This window comes from Sceloporus undulatus, chromosome 4 (genome assembly GCF_019175285.1).
Source record: "Sceloporus undulatus isolate JIND9_A2432 ecotype Alabama chromosome 4, SceUnd_v1.1, whole genome shotgun sequence".
NCBI classification, from domain to species: Eukaryota; Metazoa; Chordata; class Lepidosauria; order Squamata; family Phrynosomatidae; genus Sceloporus; species Sceloporus undulatus.
Genome location: NC_056525.1, coordinates 29,370,154 through 29,390,446, shown reverse-complemented (window position 1 = coordinate 29,390,446; position 20,293 = coordinate 29,370,154). Strand labels below are relative to the sequence as shown.

Sequence of the window (20,293 nt, the reverse complement as noted above, 5' to 3'; positions counted from 1 at the left end):
TGGAATAACTTTATTAAACAAACTAAAAGGATAAAAAAAGATTGCAGGCTTTTGAGATATTCAAAATACTTCACTGGGTTTCCAACAAAAAACAAACTGGAGGTGAAGGGAGTTCATGGCGCTTATTACACGGAGCCTTACCATGGGCAAAAGGTTCCTGGAGCGTTCCTGAAGCGTGAAAGCATGATAGCACATCACGCTTCTAAAATGTCATTGAGGCGTCTCGCTTGTCTTCCATTGACAAAGCGTTCGTGGAGCAGCCATTTTTTGAATAACGAAAGATCCCGTTATTCAAAAAAATGGATGCTCTGTGAACACTTCGCCAAAGGGAGAGAAGCGGGATGCTTCAATGATATTTTAGAAGCACAATGTGCCATCACACTGCGCTTCAGGAACCTTTTCCCAATGTTTTACAGATGGTAAGTGCCTCCGTGTGATAATCCCCATAGATTCTGAAGTCACAGGAGATTATTACACATAGCTGAGAAAGGGATGGGATCACTCCCCTGTCTTTATCCCATCCATGATAGCGATCACACGAAAGCCTTTCATAACATAGTGCTGATCCTGTCATTACCCTGTCATTGATGTGGCACTGCATTAACGCAAACTCCCATTAATGCAAAATGCTGGGCAATGCAACTTCAATGATGGAACAATGACAGGAGCAGCACAACATCATATTAAAGTCTTTCGCTGCTGCTTGCACTTTTTAGATGGGATAATGTCCAGAAAAGCATGACGTTGCCTGAAAGGCCTTCCTGTGATTGCGCAGAAAAGACGGGACAGGGGTGGGACAATGACGTTCTATGCCCATGTGATAATCTCCATAGTATCTGAATGATCACAGTTGTGAGATGGACTGGGGAAGGAAGGGTCTGCAGACATGCATTTTACTCTTCATCTGTCCAATGTTCTAATAGCCTTACATGTTTATATTGTATTGTTATTATATATGTTATTTTATTTTTGATTTGCTGGTCTTTGAGCATAATAAAATTATTGATCAATACATGTTTATATTGTATTACAGCAAATTACATTACAGTGAATTCTAATGTGTTTCAACAATGGAAAGCAAGCTTTGATATGAAGGCAAAATTTTGAAAAGTGCTCTGAGACAGGAAAGGGTGGATTCCTTTTTTAGGAGGAAAGGTTACTTATTATTCTCTCTACATTGTTAATGCTCTCTCTGATTTCAGAATGTTATTGTGGCTGGATAATGACACTGCCGCTTTGAAAATGCTGATGGTTATGGAAACTGTTGCTATGTAATGCCCTGAATGAATCTAAAACGCTTGGCAAATTCCTCTTCCAGCATGCTTTGTGATTTCCTGGCTCATCTGAAACCTCCTGCTGCTTAATCCACCCGAAGTCCATGATCTTCTTTGATTACAACAAATGTAACCCTCTTATACTTAACAGATTTGTCCGTCTTATGGCCGAATACACAGAATACAACAATTCTGGAAGCTGGGCAAAAATAAGCACTTCAAATTCATTTAGAAATGGGGGAGGAAAAAGGAGGGGAAGTCATCCTAGTTGCTCTACAAATCCTGATTGTATTTGTCCTTGGAAAAAAAAATGAAACAATAAAATACAGAGACAACTGTAAGAGCCCCCATAAAACCTATCCAACCATCATGGATAAATGCCTATTTAAGCAGCAAAGAAACCTAGCATGTTGTATATGGAGTATATAAAATGAAAAGTGAGCTTAATTTGTATATCTCACAGTGGTCATTTTGCATATTTTTGAGAAAACACAAGATTCCTTTCAGCAGATTAATTGTCCTATAATATTGTTCAACCAACCTTTTCTACATTAACTCAAGGACATTGCCCATTCCTGTCTTTCAACCAACACAATTAGGCCTGTACTGGCACTTCAAACCTGTATTTATTTCATAAAAAGTCAATAGCCTTTTGATTTTAAACTTTCAAAAGCAGTCTACAAAATAACACGTCTCTGTGTGTGCCCAAATAAACAAATCAAAGCAATGTATTAGGCGCATAGAGGTCTTTGGCACAGTTTTTCTCTTGCTAGAGGAAAGGAGCACAATTATTACTTCCTTACATGTGTTGAGAAGCATTGGGGAAGAGATGAGAATACTGAGGTGCTGAGTCTTCAGGGCCATGAGGAGCTGCATGACTGAGAACCATCAAAACTGGCCGGTGGGGATACATCTTCTTTGAAATTCGGAAGAAGCTAATACTGTCATTGGTGATCAAGTCGGTCAGATAATCCTAAAAAGACGAGAAGGAGAATGTTTAGCAGGATAACATCAAAAGCTATCTATTCTGATGAGAATATTAGATTAAAAAGCAACCCTGGGTTTTTAAAAGTTGCTAGTAAATATATATATATTTAAAAAACATACTTTCCAGCTCCCTATGAATGTGAGAGTAATTTTATCAACTTTATTTTATTTATAATCCACCTTTTGCCATTTTGCCATTAGGTCAAAGTGATATGTTTCTTTAACATTCCAGATTACATTCGGGGTGAATCGTTGGGTCTGCAAGACCCAAAGAAACTAGGTAGTGGAGAACATGGCAAAATCCTGCCCCAATTTTGGAGCCAAAAACATTACAGGGATCCAGCACCATATTTCAAATTATTTAATTTCACACACACCCCCCCACAACAGCTTTCATAACTTCCCAGCTTTCATGACCATACAAAGCTATTTTTGAAACCTGCTGAAGCTAAGCAACTCAGAACAAGCCATGAAATATTTTGTTCAGCTGTTAAAATGTATTAAAAAACCTTTAGCCATCTTTAATACAACATTCTCAAATGCAAAATACACACAATACTAAATCAGAGAATGTGTGTCAAACTTACTTTGGGAAATGTTTCTATTTTTGCTAATGGCATTTGATTTTGTTGAGGGCCTTCCATGCAGCAGAGTGAAGCGATCAGCAACACTATGAAAATAGGGTAGGTGAAGGTAGAAATCAATGGCTAAATGGTGCAGTAAAGTGCTGGTCTGAGGACACAAAGGATGGATTTTCTTTTCAGGGAGGGGGGTGAGTTTAAGCTCGACTTCAACATTTATGGGACATGTGCTAACTGTGACCAGAAAACAGTGAGGAGACTAGCTCCACCTGCTCCAAGATGATCAACTGTTTATTCAGCTTTTTAAAAAAGTCCCATGTGTTTTGGCCTCAATGAGAAAAGGCCCTCTTCAAGAGCTAGTAACAAATACAAATACATTATAGGCATTAAAGGGACATGACAACACTCAGTTAATTATATCTCATAAAATCAGATGGAAATAGGTTGTTTTTCTTTTTAAAAATATGCATACTCTTCAACAGAAATCAGTGGAGTTGAGAACCCTCTCCAAAACATAGAACCATTGAGCATAAAAAGAACAGGTTCTACAGTATTTTATTATATATCCCAGATAGTCCTTGAAAAGGAATAGCCAACAAATAATAGATAGACAACAAAGCTGACTGAACCTTAGAGAAGATACATAAATTGCTGTCTACTACTCCTGTCCCACATTTTAAAGCTGCTCAGTCTCATAGATAAGTAGGTCAGGATAGAATTCACTTTGTAGGAACCTATTTTCTTGCTCCCCACTCCCAAAGGTGAAACTATGCCACTGTACCACAATGTAAAAATTATTTCAATGTGTAATGGTAATCTTAATCCTATGTTTATGTGTTTTAACCTATGTGATTAATTGGTTTCATGTATTTAGTTATATCTTGTATTTTAATCTGTGTTGTACCTTGCTTTGAACCTTGGGGAGAGGTGGGTAAGAAACAGAAATGAAGTTGTTGTTGTTGTAATTTTATACCATTGTACCACAACTACTAGGCAACGTCCTACTTTCATCTGCTCATTGCAGTTTGATTTGCATGAATATGATCTGGAAAAACAGAAATCACTTCCAGCTGTAATAACAATAGCAAATACATTTCTATACCACTTATCAATGCACTTAAGCACTCCCTAAGTGGTTTACAATGTAAGCTAATTGCCCCCAACAATGCTGGAGGTCATTTTAGTGACCTACGGAAGGATGCCAGGCTGATTCAATCCTGAGCCCCTGGCTGGTATTGAACCTTGACATCTGTGAGTGAGTGGCTGCAGTATGGACATCTAGCCACTTTACCACCAACTCTCCTGGACTATATTTTCCAGGATTCCCCAGTGCACATGGCCACAAGCCATGTGAACAGGAGGATTCGGGCAATTGTAGTTCTCAAAAGTAATGCTTCCTAATGTTAGGTAAAGGGCTTATGTTTTTTCCACTTGGGAAAGGATTAAATAGCAAATGTAAGGGAGAAAAGAAGTCTTGACTGAGAGCATGAAAGTCAGTGCCTTTCAGAGTAGACAACAACATTGGAATACAATGGCACAGGAGACGTGTGGCCAATGGACTCAGTGTAGCCACAGTGTTTCTGAGGCCCACACCCAAATTTGGAAAAAATGTAAAAAGTCCTCAATGCCTTCTCAAAGCTCCCTATGAATATGAGTGTAATTTTATCAACTTTATTTTATTTATATTCCACCTTTTGCCATTTTGCCATTAGGTCAAAGTGATATGTTTTTTTAACATTCCAGATTACATTCTGGGTGAATCGTTGGGTCTGCAAGACCCAAAGAAACTAGGTAGTGGAGAACATGGCAAAATCCTGCCCCAATTTTGGAGCCAAAAACATTACAGGGAAAGAAAATAGATTTTTAAAAAATTGTATGTGCCAATGGTGTGTGCAGGTTACTCCATGGAGAGCCAATGCTGTACCCTACCTTGGCAGTTGCCTACCTTTGGGTAGGCTGAGTGGATCCTGGAGGTCTGCCTGGGATTGAACTCATAACCCTGTGGCTATGAATGGCTGCAGTACTGGCATTTAACCACTGCACCACCAGGGCTCCATTGCGCCACCAGAGCTCCTTTTACAACAACAGTGAAAAAAATCACATGGAGATACAAAACTTACTTGCAAATGTTCCAAAAATTCTTTTAAATTTGTGTTAAATCAGTGTAGTTATTCACAGTGGCATCACCATGCTTGGCAACACCCAATGTGTGTGTGTGTGGCAGCTGCTGAAGGCTGGTGGTGGCAGCTGTGGCCTGCACCCTCTCCCCGATGGTCACCCCTTCTGGCTTCGTTGTTGGCCCAGTTCCCTCCCTGAGGAGAGAGCTGGGACTGCAGTGAAGCCCTCAGCTGCAGTGGCACGATGACCCAGCGTGTCACCCCACCTGTGGAGTGTCATTTGATGCTGTCCTCACCTTCCCCCGCACCCTTTTAGTGACACCACTAGTTATACACATTATTTATCAGAAAAATTTCCTTTGCTTCCCTTTGTTTCTATGATATATGCCTGGTATGTGTGGGGGAGCTACTGATGGGGGCAGTGGCAGCAGGGAAGGAATGAAATATATGCATGAATCTCTCCACTTTTGCTCAACTTTCATATTTTGCATTCTAGAAGCAAACCAGAAACCTCTGCCACCCTCCCAAAAGATGGTTCTCACAGAACATCCCTCAGGGAGAAAAAGCAGCACCTCACCTCCAAGAAACTAGGTAAGAGAAAGGGGGAGGGAGGATCAACCAAAACCAAAGATGCTCCTTTTCATACCTCAGCAAGCAGTGCATACCTGATAAAAATTGAAAGAGGGAAGCTCAGCCAGCACAATCACACTCATACATTTTATTTGGTACAGTATAAGCTTCCCTGCACTCTAGCCCACTTGCAACTGATGAATAAAGATTGGAGTTCACAAAAGCTTGTGCCATGTCACCATGCAAAAGGGGCATGCATGTGCACATGAGTGGGTCTTGATCCCTTGTAAATATGCCTCTGGCTAAAATCCCAAATCCAATAGGCAATAATCCCCCATATAAATCAATGGGTCTCTACTGTGGAAAAAACATGGCACAGCATTGGATTTGGAGTTAATCCTGATGAGTAGGTCTTTAATCCTCCCATTTCGAAGTTTTGCAGGCAGAGCCAGAATGAGTTTTGCATTTTGCTCCCATACTCCTACTCTCGCACAGTTCACATCCCCCCCAATAAATCCACCCCTGTCCTGTTCTGTCCACTTCCACCTCCTCCATCCCATCTTCTTCCCCTTGGAATGATTTCAGAAGAGGCAAAGATCCAGTATGTCCAAAGGGATGTCTATGAAGGAAAGCAGGGATAAAACAGGAAGAAGGGAGGGAAGTAAATGAGCAAAGGGGTTATGTGGCAAAGTACTAGGATGATGGTTTCATCATATGGATGGCTGTGTGTGCACATGTCCCCTACAGCCAAAAGAAGACAACCAGAAAATGTGGGTGAAAATGGGCCTGGGAGAATGACGGGAGGCAGAACTTTGCTAATGAGCCCAGAATGTCACCAACATGGGAGGGGAACAAAAGCCATTTGAATCTGTGATACAGCGAAGCACATGCCACAAAGAAGTGAGTCAAGTCAGGACAAATTTACATTGACCTCTTTTATAGAGTTTAAGAAAACCTTCTGCAGACACAGTGAGCAGGGTTACCCATTACTTCAGATGTGTGTGTGCATTATGTGAATAGAGAATATAAATGTATGTTTTCAGTCACAGATGAAGTGACATTCACCCCATCTGGATTCGTGCGCTCCTGCATTCTCTTGGATAGCTCTGTGATTTTGGCAAACTGAATGTGGTCAAATGACTGGACAATCACAGGCTTCTTTGAAAATCCTGCTATCTTTCTCCAGTTCAGAAAAAAGGCCTTGTAAAATGTAATAGTGACAAAATATTTTAGAGATCAGAATAACAATGACAACAACACTTGACAAAAAATCCAACTGAATATGAAAATTCTACTGGATTTTGATTACATGTCATTTGGCACTTAGACATCTGAGATTATAAGAAAGAAAGAAAGAAAGAAAGAAAGAAAGAAAGAAAAGAGGTCAATTGTTCAAAATAGCACCAATAGGTTGCTAATTCTTTTGCCAGCAGGGAAGCTATTTTTGGAAACATAAATACACAAAGAAATTGAAAAATCATTAAAATAATCTCCTGAAGCGATGTTACTGCTCCTGGAAGCGGAAATTGCAGTTAATGAAAAGGTATATTAAGAAAATGCAGAAAGGGTTCCTCTTCGTGATATTACTTTAGTACTTCAAGCGTGATGGTAATACTGATATTTCTTGTCATTCTGTATTCCTGTTTAACCAGCTACAAAGGTAACAATTGGGAAGGGTCACAGCTAAGTACTGGAGTTCATTCTTTGCATGTAACAATTCCAATTGCTGCCATCTCAAAGAAGGGCTGATACTTTGGACAGCTGTTGCCAGCCAATGTAAAACAGGCAGCACTGACTGCATCTACACTGCAGAATGAATTTAGTTTGACACTGTTTTAACCTCCATGGATCAATGCTATGGAATTATGGGACTTTTAGTTTTATGAGATATTTAGCCTTCTCTGTTAGAGCATTCTGGTACCACAACAAACTACAAATTCCAGGACTCCACAGCATGGAGTTATAACAGTTAAAGCAGTATCAAACTGTGTTATTTCTGCAGTGTGGAAACAGCCACTGTGTATATTGAAAACATTTGTATGCTACCTCACAATATAACATTCTCTGGGTAGGTTACAAAATAAAAAACAAGACCACAAAATTGCAAGTAGTATAAATCTAACAACAAGCAAAACTCATAGCAACCCTAAAATTTAAATACAGGTTTTACAATTGAGAGGCCCAGGCTACATGAATTATTTAACAGATCTGGGTGTATAGAAATGTCTTGACCTGCCACCAAAAAAGTGGACAAGGGATCTTCATGTGAAATCTCTTCTAATCCAGGATTGGAAAGTTATCTAGTTCTTCATTCCTCACAAAAACAGGGGAACCATATCTATCTTTTCTATTTTAAAGGGGAACATATTTTAAAAAGTTATTTGCAAAAATGCATTTAACTTAACATTTATTACATATTTCAGATGAATTCAGAATGCATTTTAACACCCCTGTGCAAATTTAGGTTTATGGATTATAGGTTTAGATTTGGATATCTGGACAACAAGTGGGTGTCAATCTTGCTAGTTATACTCTTGGCCACTTTTTATGAGAACAGAAGGCAATAGTACATGATCAGTACACACTGCAGAATTAAAACAATTTTTTAATTAACAGATCCGCACAGCTTGAGTTCCTGAATTTCTTTTCATAACATTGCAACCAAATGTTAATTGAATTTCTGGATTACCGATAAGATTTAAGTTTCCCAAAATCAGCATAGCACAACCATGGAAACAGTGATTTTGCAATAAAGAGAATTAATCACATGCATGCATCAGATCAGAGCATGTTTCTCTGTGTTAATTAAAGTACAGAACACCAGTCAATAGAATACGAGTCAAGCTACAATCCAATCTATTTCCCAGCTGGTAAGACATACTGGAGTGTTTACTGTCTCAGGAACTGCCTGCTGTTGCTAAATAAATTTTAAATTATACATCCCTCTAGAAGTAAAACGATAATGTACAGTCTAAAGGAGCAGGTTTATGGATTGCAATTGATATTACCAGCAGTGGCTTTCAAATACAAAACTAATACTTTAATTAGAATGAAGCCATAAAGCATCTGCATTATTCTCACAGTTGTAGCCAAGGGGAGAAAAGCTGAAATAAATCAAAACGACCTACCCTAGAGTAGTCAAATCCATGCTTTTCCTTCACTCCATTTCTACAGAGTGTGTAGTTGTAAAAGCGAGAGTTCTTCAATAAGCCAACCCATTCTTTCCAGCCAGGAGGCACATAGGAACCATTATATTCATTCAGGTATTTTCCAAAGAAAGCTGGAGGGAAAGTGGCAGAAAAGAGATTGTGAGGAGTCAGTGATAATAAATTTTCTGCTAGATAGTCATGGTATGGAAGTCCTTCATTTTCACTTTTTGCACAAAATGCCCATATTCCCCCTCTCCACAGAAGTTTTATATAACCATCATACACAAAAGGTGATTTAATATTTACATAGTGTTCAAAGTACCTTAAGCATAATACAAAATATATAATTAGTACAGATCCTGTTCAGCAAATTCATAACATAGGTTGTAAACATCCAGTGATTACCAGTGATATCAAAGGATAACCTTCAAACAATAAGGAAGAGAACTCTACAACAAGGATACAGAACAAGTGGCTGTTATTTGTTTGTAACTCCCATCAACCTTAATCAGCAAAGGCAAAGGTCAAGGAAACTGGGAAATGCAATCCAACAAACAGCATTTGGTCAGTAATCTGAGAAGTCATATGTTCCACATCCTTGCTCCATGTAAGTAAATCAGTATTTGGTCCCTTTCTGGTGACGACTGCAGTCTATGCAATATTATTGCTTCCATTTCAAAACTGTAAACTTCCATTTTAGAAGCCAATAAGCAACTCTTCCTAAGAAACAGTCATGCAAATTGCATTAATTTCACTGTGACACCATTTTTCTCACCATGCCCTCTGAGAATGTGAGTTACATGCTCTATCTAAGCAGAAACAGGTTTTGTTATTTGGCAGGGATGGCTTTACTTGTCTTTCACCTTTGATGTTGCCTAGCTCTGACTGGCTTAGGGCACTGGAGCCATGCTAGTATGTATTTTTACAAAATTCAATATTTATGCTTAAAAAGAGGTGGGACAAAAGTCACTCCTCTTTTTTGTGCATCTACATTTTAGATTCTGCATAGTAAAGTGCTTTTAAATTTCTTGAGTATAAATCCAATTGTTCATCCTAAATACAGCAGACCACCGAATTAATGAGAGCTTGGTTTGTCGACACTTATGTAAAATCCATTCATTCAGTGGACCTACCCTAGTTCAGATTAACAACTGGATTTAATTTTTGTGTTCGCACAGGGTCACAAGCTTTTGGGTGACTGTAGCAGCTATCAGTTCTGATAGCTGCTACAGCAACCTTCAAGCACTTCCTTGCAGTCATCTCGCAGTATTGCTGCAGCTGTACATGTTCACTATCTGGCAGAATTCAATTTCTTCCAGTGGTAAACAGAATAAGAAAATCAGAGACTAAACAAAGAAAAAGAATTAATCTAATAGACACATACACTGAAAATTCACACATGGTTTTAAGTCACTTTGCAAAGGTGGACACAGATATTTTATTATCTATGCAACAACTGACTTCCATGTTCATGCAACATCAGGAATGTGCTAACAAATCCGAAGCCCTGCACAGGCCAAATAAATTGGCTTCTCCTGTCCTCTCAGCAGGGAGACTGGATAACACAGGGCTGAATCCTAGAGTCTAGCATGAATAGGTTGGACGATGTCCGGCCCATTCAGCACAAAACCCAGGGTATACCTCTCTTACCACTGATTTTAAACAGTTCCCAGTTGCTTCAGGTCTTCCCAGAAGATCTGGAGACTGCCATTCTGATGCCAGGCAGCCAGGGATTGCTTTGCTTTGAGGTACCTCAGGTAACAAGCTGCCTAGCCAAGTGATTGAGGCTGAGCACCTTGTTCTGACCTTACAAGAGCCTCCCCTCCCTCCTTCCAACTCTCATCTGCTGGCCTTAGAGGGAGTGAAAGGACAGGCCCAACACCATCGGGCCTGAAGAGGAAGAGCCCTCCCCTCCCTCCTTCCAACTGTCATCTTCTGGCCTGGGAAGGAGTGAAAGGGCAGGCCCAACACCATCGGGCCTAAAGAGGAAGAACCCTCCCCTCCCTCCTTCCAACTGTCATCTTCTGGCCTTAGAGGGAGTGAAAGGACAGGCCCAATGCCATCAGGCCGGAACAGGAAGAGCCCTCCCCTCCCTCCTTCCAACTGTCATCTTCTGGCCTGGGAAGGAATGAAAGGACAGGCCCAATGCCATCGGGCCCAGCCTCGATTAAGAAAAAGAGCCCTCCCTCCAGTCCATCTGCCTTGGTCCAGGCCTCAGAGGGAGAGAAGAACTGCTGGACCTGATCCCCTCCCTCCCTCACCATTCCCTTCTCCTTTTGTGTCGTGTCTTTTTAGATTGTAAGCCTGAGGGCAGGGAACCATCTATTATCCCCTATGTTGTAAGCCGCCAGGGTTCCCAGTGATTGGGCAGCATATAAATAAATCCTATTATTATTATTATTATTATTATTATTACTACTACTACTACAAGTGAGCGAGGCTCTGGGGCCTGGGCTGCCCCCAGTATAATCTGACCAGTGCAGATAGGACTCTAGAGAGGGGGAATGTGGGCATCACTCTGATGACTAAAATCACACCGTCTGTGCTCTACATTAGATCAGTTGTCTCACTTAGACCAAAATAAGAGAATTGAACGAAGTAAAAATCCAAACCATTACAAAATCATTTTACACACACAGAGTCAACAAAGGATCGGAATAAAAACACTTCTTCAGATTACTTTGCTTTCTCAGTTACTTCCAATATTTAGAAAGATAAATACAATCCAAAATACTGTGTGGGTAACTGAACAGCGGAATAGATTTCTTGTCCAGGCCTTAAGAGTCTAGGCTAGGGATAATGGAATGAAATATTGATTCTTGGCCACAGTGACATACACAGCCATCCAAAGGTTTTTGTTTTTTTGCCTTGTCATTATATTACACTGAAGTACAGCTTAGTTCCTGCGACTGTTATTAACCCTTTCCCATGTCAAAAACTATGCCCAGTACTTCCAATCAGTACCCCCAAAGTGTGCAGATGCAAGCTCATAGTACAGGTGAGCATAGCTTCTCCTTCTGGTAAAATAAATAGAATCTCAGAAAGTGGTTTAGCCAAAGTCCACAGGATTTTCTTATTCTTTTTTTTTAAATATCATGCCAATGTGTGTGTGGGGTGCTTTTCATTTTTTTTTTCATTTTCAAAAAACAAATAAATGTGTCCCTGGTGACGTTCAATACCTTCTTCAACCTTTTTCGTCTTTTTAAAAGATTAATCATGTGAAATAATATCAGCACTGCACAGAAGTCCACTGATGTAGTTGCTTATCTGGTGTTGACAAGCCCTCCCCCATCCATTTCTAGAACCTAGGGAACATCATGCTAGAACATGAAGAGGTCTCAATGCTTTCTAAGCCTCTCCAAAGTTCAACATGACAAGGACAAGGCCTATTTGCACAATCAGTTTGATGCTATGGGAGTTCATTAGGGACAATGTATCTGGGTTGTACTTGGTGCCAGAAGAATGTCTCCAAAATAGGTTAGCTTCTATCCAGAAGAAGAGGAGTAGGAGTAGGAGGTGGCGGTAGCAGTAGTTGTTGTCATAGTGGTGGCAGCAGTAGTGGAAGAGAAGGAAGTAATAAAAGAGGGCAAGAGGGGACACAGATGTACCTAAAATCTATTTACTGTATATACTCATGTATAAGTCTAGAAATTTTAGTAAAAAATTGACCCCAAACACCTGAGTCAACTTATCCATGGGTCAATGTAAGTACTGCACTTTAACTTTTATTAAAAAATAGGAACCATCCCCTGGTGAAAGGCAAGAATGTAATCTCTCCTGAAAGCACTGACCCTCCTCTACTCTCTTATCCATCCTTTAGTGTGAGCAGAAACAGTTATGCCTGCTAGAATTTTATAAATACTTTGGCATTGTTTTCTTTTGCTTCATCCTGTAGAATAGATCCTTTGTTACATGCACCTATGTCTTACCCTCGACTTATCCATGGATCATATCAAAATCCATAATCGACTTATACATGAGGTCGACTTATAGTCGAGTATATATGGTACATTAATTCATGAGTACAGCACAAATTGAGAGCCAGCATGGTGTAGTGGTTTGAACATAGGACTAGGACTCTGGAAATCGGGGTGCAGGTACCCACTCAGCCATGGAAACCCTTTAATGAGTCATGCCCTCTCAACCCCCGAAAACTCCTTAGGGTTGCCATAAGTCAGAAACTACAGACAGCACAAATTAGGAGATAGTTATTACAACTGAAGAAAAAGGCAGTACAGATCACTGTGGCAAGGAACACTGTGACCAAGTAATGTGTGTGCCTCCACAGTCTGCTGTTGATGGGCAGCTTCAAGACTTCTTCCTTCTTACAGTTCTTTAAACAGGACTTGGAACTGGACAACTCTTTCATATCAAGGACACTTTCAAGTAGAGTAGGGTCTTTTATGCACTGTGGTTGCATCAGCACTGCAGAAATAATGCCATCTGACACAGCTCTAACTGCTATGGCTAAATATTATGGAATTCTGGGATTTGTAGTTTTGTGAGATATTTAACTTTCTTTGTCAGCAAGCTCTGGTGCTACAACAAACTATAAATCCCAGGATTCCACAGAAGGGTGCCATGGCAGTTACACACTGTGAAACTGCTTCTTCTGCAGTGCAAATGCAGATGCAGCCTAAGACAAATGGTTATGTTATTGTGTAGTTCACTGTGATGACATGGGGCAACACAACCACATACCTTCCACAGTAGAAATTTTGCCTGTCTACCAAGACCAACCTAAAATCTGTAGCTCTCTGGTTCTGGAAATTCATTCCACAGAGTTTACATCTCCTCACACTATTTTGAACGTTTCTTTCCTTTTGCGATACTTCATATTAATGACTGATGTATTACCTCGCTCTAGTGTACCAGCAGGAGAAATTCTTTTGTATGTGTGTGTGTGTACTCCGATATGTAAATATAACCAAGTCTATGGTGTGCAATAAAAAATGCAGAATATGTTTTAGTGAACAAATCTTTATGTAAAGGGATTTTTTGTCCACCCAGAGTTTGCAAAATTTACAGTGCCCCTCTTAAACATTAGGATTATTTTTAAAATCACTTTGACCATAAAAAATGGGAAAAAGTGAAATGACAAGACTGCTTGGAAAGGCACCAGCTTATGTTATGTAAAAAAAACCCTCTAAAAACAGAATCTATTTTGTTCCATTTAGCAGTAAACTTGGAAGAAGCACTAAGAAAAACACTGGCTCATAAATAAATAGACAAAGAAACAGTATAGTTGTAATGAACCTAATTAAGGGGAACTTCCCACCCATTAAGTCTGACTGGTTCTAACCACAAACATTCAGCTCTCCCAGAAGCTGTTTTCAGACAGAAGGAACTGTAAGATTCTAAAGGGTCATTTCAAAGTAGTTTCAAAGTAGAGAAACCTTGGCAAGAAAAACAGAAAATCCACGCTTCTAGAAGTTTTTCTTGATACGTCCCTCTGAGGAATGTTGTAACAGGGGTATGAAAACCTAATGCTCTTCCCAGTTTTCTCAAGTTTGTCTTTCTTTCTGTAAACTGAAGTTATTGGCTGATTATGGGATCCATGAGATGATCATTCATAAAGTGTTTCATTCCAGTTTCAGTACACAAAAGTCAGAAAGGAATTTTCACATAAAGGCAACAGGGAAAATCAATCCTGAAGAACAGAGCAGAATGCAAAAAGAAATTGGCCAGGATCTATTAATCAAGGGAAGTTGTTCCTGTTGAGAAATGAAGAAGTCTACAGCAGCCAATGGGCAAACAGGGAAGACAGAGCCAAGTGCATAGTTTGAATTGCTTGGGTTAGTTTCCAGAACCCACGGTCCTCAGACTGGAAACAGCAGTAGACGAAGTTCACTGAGAAAAGTTTGTGTGCTTAAACAGAGGTTTGACCTTCAAGTCTGGCCTGGAAACCATGCCTTATGAGGAAAGATTTAGGGAGCTGGGTATGTTTGGCATGGAAAAGAAATGGTTAAGAGGTGATAAGATAGCCCTGTTTAATTACGAGTCATTCAACAAGTACTTAGCCTCACCGCCCGATGGCGCTGCTGTTACAAAAGAGTTTTACCATTGTGCAGTACATTCTTTTAGAAGCCTACTGTCAAAGTTTCAGTCAATTCCCTTCATTTGTTTTGTTTTGATAGCCTTTGGAAGCGAGCGTGTTGGTCGGTTTTACAAAAATGGAAAAAGAACAGTATCATTCGGTGATTCGATTCTTGTTTTTGGAAGGGAAAACGCGCAGCGAAATCAAAGAGCGCTTGGATGCTGTGTACGGTGACTCTTCTCCTTCGATGGCGACCATCAAGAATTGGTTCAACAAGTTTGTTCGTGGCCGCACACTGGCTTTTGATGAGCCACGCCCAGGTGCCTGTTCTATCAGCCAGAAAGGTGATGGCCACCGTTTTCTAGGTTTCGCAAGGTGTGATCTTCATCGATTACCTCGAGAAGGGTAAAACAGTCACGGAGCTCTACTATGGCGACTTATTGGGCCGTTTCGATGCTGAATTGAAGAAAAAACGGCCCCGTTTGGCAAAGAAAAAGTGCTGTTCCACCACGACAATGCGCCAGCTCACACCTCTGTGGACGCCATGGCCAAATTGGTCGAATTGGGCTACGAATTGCTGCCCCATCCACCGTATTCTCCAGATTTGGCCCCCTGTGACTTCTTTTTGTTTCCAAACCTGAAAAAGTCACTCGCCGGGAAAAGATTTGGGTCGAATGAGGTCATCGCTGCCACGGAGGCCTATTTTGCAGACCTCAGGAAAATGTATTTTTTGGATGGGTTGAAAAAGTTGGAGCATCGCTGGGCCAAGTGTATTGAGTTAAAAGGAGACTATGTTGAAAAATAAATTGCCACTTTTCCAAAATTTTCGTTTTTCTTTTGTAGGCTAAGTATTTATTTAATGACCCTCGTATTTGAAGGGGTGTCACATTGTGGATAGAGCAAGCTTGTTTTCGGCTGCTCCAGAGACTAGAACACAGAACAATGGATGCAAGCTACAAGAAAAGAGATTTCACCATAACATTAGGAGGAACTTCCTGACATTAAGAGCTGTTCAACAGTGGAACACACTTCCTTGGAGTGTAGTGGAGTCTTCTTCTTTGGAGGTCTTTAAGCAGAGGCTGGATGGCCATCTGTGGGGGATGCTTTGATTGTGATTTCCTGCATGGCAGGGGGGTTGAACTGGATGGCCCTTGTGGTCTCTTCCAACTCTATGATTCCTTAAATTTTAATAATAATAATATTAATTTGTATCCCGCCTCTCCCTTTATTGGATCACTGTAATTACTTGCCATGTAGCTACATTTTTGTATAAAGAGACTGAACAAGCTTGTCATGTTGACACAATCAGGGAGATGGATAAGGGAGGGAACAAGGAAAGAGGTACATTTACTGACATTCATTTAACAATACCAACCCATATATTTTAAATTTCAAATTTTTAATTTTCACTTTTTTAAAAAAGGAAGAGGAGGGGGGGAATGAAAATTGGCAACAGAAATAATTGCATCCCATGCTTTTACTAACAGCGATAATACAATGTGAAGTTGAAGGTTTTCACCATCAGAATCCATAGTGATTTGTACAGTTTTTTGGGCTGTGTGGCTGTGATCTGGAGGAGTTTATATCTGACATTTCGCCAGTATCTGTGGTTGGCATCTTCAGAGAATGCTGGTATGGGAGTGACTGGGGGATACACACACATACTGTGTGATCCTTGGTTCAGAGGAAGTGATTTACATGTGCTGGTCTGCTGTTGACTGGGAAGGCCTCAGGGTGTCTATTTAATTAGTGATCCATTGTCTGCTGGGAAACCCCCTTCACCCTGGGTGGTTTTCATTTGCACTTGCTGGGTTTTGGTTTTGGTGTTTTTCAGGACTGGTAGCCAAACTTTGTTTATTTTAAGGGTTTCTCCTTTCTTGTTGAAGTTGTCGAGGTGTTTGTGGATTTCAGTGGCTTCCCTGTGCATTCTGGCCTGATAGCTGTTAGCATGGTCCAGAATGTCAGTGCTTTCAAATAGTATTTTATGCCCAGGATGGTTTATAATATGTTCTGCTACTGCTGATTTTTCTGGCTGACCCAGTCTACAGTGTCTCTTGTGTTCCTAGATTCATGTTTGGATGCTGCATTGGGTTGTCCCTATGTAGACTTGTCCACAGCTCTACGGTATGCAGTAAACTGCTGCAGTGATAATGCACTTTTGAGGAGGCTTTACACCAGCTATACAACACGCTACTTTTAAAATATGATTTTCCAAACTGTAGGAAGAGCTTAAAAAATACACAACTGGTGGAAAGATCCATTCCCTTTCCAGCTACTGGGAAGATTTCAGCTAACCTCAGAGAGAAACTGAAATACCAAGAGGGTTGGCACATAATATGGTTAACATCCTTGCTAACCAAAAGATACTGATATTTCAACCTGCAAGTCCTGTCTCCATTGATGTCTGATGTTTCTGAGGAAATGTAGACTCAAGGTCTGAACACCTACTTGTTCAAATGAACTTTTAATACTTTTAATACTCTGCTGCACTTAAAAGATTTTCTGCTTTTAAAAAGGTTTTTTTTACTCTAAAGTCACCATTTTATAATTCTACACGAGGTCTTACAAGTTATTTTTGTATTTTGTAAGCCACAGAAAAATGGAATATAAATATCTGTTGCCTACTTGTGTGAGTTTCACATGTGTTCATCTATAACACCATTATTTCTTCATTCTCCATTCATCAGAAATTTTGAAAACTACATAAAATTTTCACTCTAGTGTACTGAATATTTAAATGTATTTTTGTATGCATTTTCCCATAAAATACAATTTTAATATACACATCCAATGATTTTTTATGTTTTAACATTAAATATATTTTATATTCATCTGGGTATTGCTTTTTTGAGCCAAGAACAGAATTGTAATATTCAGTGAAAGTGCAAAAACTCCTCCTCCTTACAGATCACTGACTCCACAACTGTGTTTTGTAAACAACATACAAAGTCTGGCAAAGGGATCATATTATTACATGTAAAGTACAATTATTTACTAATAATTTTATGCAGTTTTCCCTCCATAATGTCATGGTAAATGGTTCCCCTTCCCATTTTTATTTTTACAGTAACCCAGTAAGGAAGGATAGGCTAAGAGGAAATCGCTCTGAAGTGAGCCTTATGACCAGGTGGGAATTTCAACTTGGGAAGACTACAACATGCAGGGTGGCTCTTTTATTAGAATGTAAAACAGCAGTTCTGAATGCTAATGACAGAAAATGAGCAAAACTGAAAATGCAGCAAATGCCACACGTACCATAATTGGAGTATACTCTGGCTTTTATGAATTGCTCATACTTGCTTACAGGAATGTATATTACCCTTTTGAAAAGACATTCATTCAATAATCTGATATGGCTTTTCATTTTTGTAAGCAATGTGGCTTCCCGAAGATCAAAATCAAACAGTGTGTAGAAAGCCTTTTGACAAATGTGCAAATACTCTGCTTATGTCTCTGCTGTTTTGAAGGTTTCGTTATGTGAATTCCCTGCTTTCCATTTTTTAAGTAAATACCAAATGAAGGATCACTTCTGCTTGCCTGAAATGATAGATCAATATGAGAAAGCAATATTCTTTAAATGCAGGTGCTGTGTGTGTGTGGCTTTTAGATAATTTAAAAATACACTAAACAGAGATATATTGGGGGGGGGGGTTAAAAGGAGGTAGAAAAATAAGACAGACATATAATGGTTTGTGGTATAGCACAAGGGAGCATTAAATGTTTGTACTGATTTTTTGGCTATGGATACATTCAGTTTGGAATGTGAAGGGGCGGGAGGGAAAGTCCAAATAATCTCATTGTGACTATCTGTTATTTCTATTGTGCAATCAATGCCCCTGTACTTTACAGGACAAAAGACCCAGGCTTCTGCTTTGAGGACTTTACAGATTATGCTTTCACAGAGTGAAGTGAGATGGGAGGAAGCAACAGCACAGGCGTATATGTGAACAAGCACAGTTACACATGGAATAGTTCCATAGCATGCTCTGAAAGGCACACCACAAGATCTGCAGTGTAGAAATTAAGTAGCTCTGGATCAGTTCAGTACCTACCCAGATGAGAAAAAAGATACAAATGTAATTATAGTAACCCCAAATAATCTTGTTCAGACATCATTCTGTAAATGGATAGGGTGTGGGCCTAAAACCAGAGTTTGACTCACTGGACCCCATTAATTTCATATGATACTCTTAGGCAAGGAATACTCAGATGTAGTTTTGCCAGTTCCTTCCTTAAAAAGGTCACCACCTTTCAGGTTAATCAAATTCACAGGACTACAGGAGCAATGAATTAACCCAAGCAATGAAAGAATTGCCCTCGAAATAAGAATTCTTCCCTGCACTGATAATTTTTCCTTCCCTCCCCAAATTTCTAGCACTGCATCGAGTGGAACACTGAAAATTGTTCACACCTAGAACATTTCTATTTTTTGTCTTTACATTTCCTTGGGAACTGTTCTTTCAATGCCTAAAGCTGTATTTCTAAATGCACAACTAATGATATAAGTTAATGCAATGCTAGAAATTTGGGGATAGAAATAAAAATTGTTGGAGGCCAGAATTCTTATTTGGGAGGATGATGTTGTCATTTTGCACACACACCCAAGTAGCTGTTCCCAGCTCATATTCTAATTTCCCTAACAGCAACACCTACTGATATAAAACAGAGTATGGAAATCCACAGGGTAATGGTATAAGCATTTGGCACACGTTGTACTGGATATTCCTGGGAAAATTCAGCATGGACTTAAATCTAATATTTAATATACAGGTTAATTCTACTAAGGGCATGCACAAAAGGCATTTCAGAAGAAGTGATCTTTGGATAAATAGAAAGATGGTTCCACATAGGTGTTCTTTGAGGAAATTCAAGCATCAGAAGCAGCAAGGGAGAATACTCAGGTAGGTAAATGATCTCTGCTAATTTCTTTGGTGTCTGCTTCCCTTAAAACATTTGACAATTGAAAAATCCAGGAGTGCAGATGTCCTAAATACTTGCTGATTAAATTCAGCATAAAACTTCATAATCCCAATATCAAAATGACTTTACTATCTCATGTAAAAAAAAACACCCCCAGACTTTAATTCAGGGCGTTGCATCCATGACACATCTCTTCTGGCTGGCCTATCCAGTAAATTTTAAATCATGACTTTTTAATTTGTATATTAACTCTTATGAATGTATTTTAATGGTTTTGTATAGTATTGTAGTTTAACAGTGAATTTATGTGTTTTTAATTGTATTTTGTATTTTAACAAGCCGTACCCCTGCCTCAAGCCTTGAGCAGAAATGGGGAAAAAACAGAGACAACAACAATAAACAACAACATATTGAGGCATGTAAGGTAGAAACTGTGCAAAATCTATCAAAACTGATCATTTGTGGTATACAAAGATGCTAAGAACTCTTGTCCTGGATGCAAAAAGATGCCATGAGATATTGAGACAACCCACCAAAAATTATCAACTACCACAAGATTTTTCATATTTATGGCCTTTTTTTAAAAAACTGTTTTTGTTCAAATAGATTTTTTTTTGTGTGTGAACCATTTCTTTTTGAGCACATGGAGGCTATTAAA

At 39.5% G+C, this 20,293-nt stretch overlaps 1 protein-coding gene across 1 annotated transcript in view; it reads right to left on the bottom strand.

Annotated features, from left to right (window-relative positions):
• Positions 1–20,293, bottom strand: part of SULF2 (sulfatase 2) — a 148,303-nt gene that overhangs the window by 70,731 nt on the left and 57,279 nt on the right. The window contains exons 4-5 of the mRNA XM_042465922.1: positions 8,658–8,809; positions 2,078–2,247 (exon numbers count right to left, since the gene is read on the bottom strand). Coding sequence (XP_042321856.1) covers positions 2,078–2,247; positions 8,658–8,809 — 322 coding nt within the window. The remainder of the gene's footprint in view (positions 1–2,077; positions 2,248–8,657; positions 8,810–20,293) is intronic.